We start from the raw sequence: 3,716 nt of genomic DNA, 5'->3' as shown, positions 1-3,716 counted from the left end.
GATCCCAGCACTCACACGGCAGCCCACAGCCGTCTGTAGCTTCTGGCCTCCGTGGGCATCAGGCACACCCATGATGCACAGACATACATGCAGACAAAACACTCAGACATATAAAAAACAAATTAAAAATTTTTAAACCTAAATGATCAGATAACCATTGACAAGGCAATGAGTAAGTTATGGATGGGTGTAAGTTACAACACAGCCATTAAAAACTGGTGACAGGTTAATACTTCATTTAAAAAAGTGCTTGCCTCACATCAACATTTATAAGTACAGAGGCTGTGTGCTTTTATACTTTTTTTTTAAAAAGATTGTATTTATTTATTTTATGTATATGAATGTTCTATCTGCGTGTACACCTGACGGTTGAAATGGGCCATTTCAGTCTGGTTCCAGGATAGAATCAAGGCTTGCCGAGGTGAGATAGAAGAATCGAGACCTACTCTATGGTTATATTACTTTATCAAGACCCAGATAAGCATTAGGAAGGAGTTGCTGTATACTGGAGAAAATGATGGCTGGAAAATGCCACCCTAATTTTCACAAAATAATGACATAATTCATAAAACACAAAAATAGCCTATAGGGAACCTGAGGGTTCCACTATGCAGTCACAGCCTTGGATCACCAGCTGCGGGTTCTTGTTCCTTGCCTGTAACATGTGCTTTCCTGAGTAACTGTCCCCATGAAATGGTGGAAGGAGCAATGAGAGAGGAAGGCAACCATCAAAGGCAAGGTCGACTGCTGAAGGGGAGCGATGTCGCCTCTGTCCGTGGAAATTATTCCTCCTCAAATTCATGTTCTCAGTTCTTTCAAACACAGGACAAGCGCTGACACTTGAGGCTTATCCTAGCCACATTTTCTACTAGAAACTTTGGTGTCATAATCAAGAGAAAATCAGAGAGCCAGGATCCTATTTCTAGGGATGACCGTTAGTGGGTTTCAGGGCGTCACCACTTCCATTTTGTAAAGAGGAACTAAAAATATCATTATTTTTATACATGATGTGACAGTTTTTAAATATTTTCACTCAATCCAACTGTCACAAGATAATGATACAGACCATAAAACACAAAAATAGTCCCACTCTGCAACCACAGCATTGCATCCGAAGTCTATCAGTTCTTGAGGGTCCCTTATGCCCCTTGCCCATTACACAGGCTTCCCCGAGTGTTTTCCTCTGTTAAATTTGTTAATATGGCAGTGGGTGGAGGCCAAAGGTCATGTGAATGACAGGGTGCTGTGGCTATGTGGGGGGTTACCACTGTTACCATACCTGGGATACTGCGACCCCTCATTAACCTCTGTTGACGCCACATTACCCGAGAGAGAAATTCACTTATTCTCATTAGTTATTCATTTAGTCATTTCCCACAGCACCTAACTTTGCCTGACTCTATGTAAATGCTTTTGCTGTAGGTGATGTTAATAATTTATTCACTCATTAATTCCATTGGGAATCCTTTAGTCTTAATTATGTATACCTTGAGGTTCTAGGCACTAGGAAAATACCCAACCTCAACATGTTGGCCAGCATTTACATGTGGACATGAGCCCCGACTCCCTACCCAAGAGCCCTGTGGAAAGGGGTCTGAGAAGCCAAAGGTGGCCTTCGGGAGCGAGGGTCGGGGACAAAGAAGATGAATCAAAGACAAGAAAAGGCTGAGGCAGCCTCTGGTGAGATCCAGACTGGGGGAGAAGGTGGACAGCTGGACCAAACATCTGGTTTACTCATGACTGAGCAGTTTCTCTGGATGCAGACTTTTAAATGCCAGAAGAAAGCAAGCCAGCATTGTTGGTCTCCCTGGGAGTGGACAGCAATAATTACAAGCACACTAGACTGACAGCCTGGCTGTGTCACCTCAACAAGTCACTTAGCCTATCGGAGCCTTAGGAAAAGGACTAGAAGAAAATAGTCAAGGTGACCATGAAATAATGGCACCCGAGCAGTGTGAAGAAGCAGCAAGAGCAACCCCCCCCACCTCGTCCAGTGCCGTCGTCCCCCACTATCACTATGCCCAAAAGAAAGGCCAAAGGGGATGCTAAAGGAGATAAAGCCAAGGTGAAGGACGAGCCAGAGAGAAGATCTGCAAGGTTCTCCGCTAAACCTGCTCCTCCAAGGCCAGAGCCCAAGCCTAAAAAGAAGGGAGGGAAGGTACCCAAGGGGAGGAAGGGGAAAGCTGATGTCAGTAAGGATGCAAATAATCCTGCGGAAAATGGAGCCTACAAAGCAGATCAGGCACAGAAAGCTGAAGGTGCTGGGGATGCCAAGAGACGTGCGTGCATTTTTGACAACTGTGTGCTTCTGGTGAGTGTACAATTTGCAATATTATTTCTTATCAAGTTTTATAAAAATGCAGACTTTTGTTTTCCTTTTTTTTTTAAGCTCTGGTGTTAGCACACAGAACACTTCCTTGTTTGGGGAAAGAACACTGTCACTGACAAAATGTCTCCCAACCTGGATGGATGATGGAAAACATTTTTCCCTGATAATTTTGAAAGATTCTGTTCTCTCCCAGAAGGGACATGGAGGTATTGACATATGTGGTCACAATGGCACAAAATGCCTTGTGGTGTGGGAAAACTAAATTCATTTTTGTATTCTCCTCCCCCTGTACCATCAACATTGACTTAACTCCCTTAAAACCAGAGACCTGTTGGAACCTGACCCCCCCCCCCCCCGAACTGGTTTTCTGGTCTAGTGGGCGATGTGGACTTTGCAGTGACATCACTGAGTGTCCTCAGAAGAGTGGTGGTTCCATTTATAAAAAATTGTGGATCTTCAGATTGGTAATAATGCCATTTTCATTTCATTTCCTGAAAGTCAGGGTCGGCTTGTGAAAAGCTGTTAAACAGCATCCTTAATGTGAAATGTCAACCCTCACTCTATGCTACTTTCCCCTTTTCAAAGCATTGAATGGAGATTTCGTTGGGTTTTAGAGTGGCTTTCTGATTCTGGTAGTCTGTACAAGAAGGGAGTTGGAAGTTCTTGTACACTGTTAATGATTGTCTGCCCGTGTCCTGCCTGAAATACCATGATTGTTTATGGAAAGCATTTTTAATAAAGCTGGATACATTCAAAATAATAATAATAATGGCACCCATCAATGTCAGCATAATCTCTGGCAAAGGGGAAAAGTGATTTTTCTGATCTTCCCAACACACAGTATCTGTGTCATTGTGGCCAAATTCACAAGGCAAGGCCACTGTCACAACAGCCATAACAGTTCAGCATGGGCACGTTCCTCCACAGAGGATGACTCTCTGCTTTGGGACCCTGAATACAGTAGAGAGCAGGCCCAGGCCCCTGGTCAACCAATTAAAAGGCAGCAGCAGGAGATCAGGCACACTGCACAATGACCCAGCTGCCAATAAGATCCCCACACAGCCAGTATTCTGCCTGCACAAGAAGCACTGCAGGGTCCCACCTGCTGCCCGTGTTCCAAAGAGTCTAGTCCGCATCTGACTAACCTAAAAGCCAAGGAGGCGTCAAGCAGGCAAGAATGACTAGAAAGTTCTACGGCGTTCTGCTCTGTCAGTTCTCCCCGCATTGCTGGGCTGTCATGGCTCTTGCTCCAAGGCTTCTCTCACCGCCCCTGGTCTGGCTTCCAGCCACCTTGTGCCGTCTTATTCCTGTATTCTTTCCTGAATCACTTTTCCATTTCTTTAATTTACTTTTTTATGAGACACGATTCAGCTTTTCAGAACTCCAA

At 44.5% G+C, this 3,716-nt stretch overlaps 1 protein-coding gene across 1 annotated transcript; it reads left to right on the top strand.

The window, feature by feature from the left end:
- The first annotated feature begins 1,772 nt into the window (after positions 1–1,772).
- Positions 1,773–3,469, top strand: LOC110563896 (non-histone chromosomal protein HMG-17-like). The gene is made up of 2 exons (XM_060376951.1): positions 1,773–2,311; positions 3,257–3,469. Exons 1-2 carry the CDS (start codon positions 2,018–2,020, stop codon positions 3,467–3,469), a joined length of 507 nt encoding a protein of 168 aa, XP_060232934.1. The 5' UTR covers positions 1,773–2,017.
- The last annotated feature ends 247 nt before the right edge of the window (positions 3,470–3,716 follow it).

The sequence above is a fragment of the Meriones unguiculatus genome, chromosome 2 (genome assembly GCF_030254825.1).
Source record: "Meriones unguiculatus strain TT.TT164.6M chromosome 2, Bangor_MerUng_6.1, whole genome shotgun sequence".
Lineage (NCBI taxonomy): Eukaryota > Metazoa > Chordata > Mammalia > Rodentia > Muridae > Meriones > Meriones unguiculatus.
The sequence above is the reverse complement of the archived record's forward strand: the minus strand, read 5'-3'. Positions and strand labels throughout refer to the sequence as shown.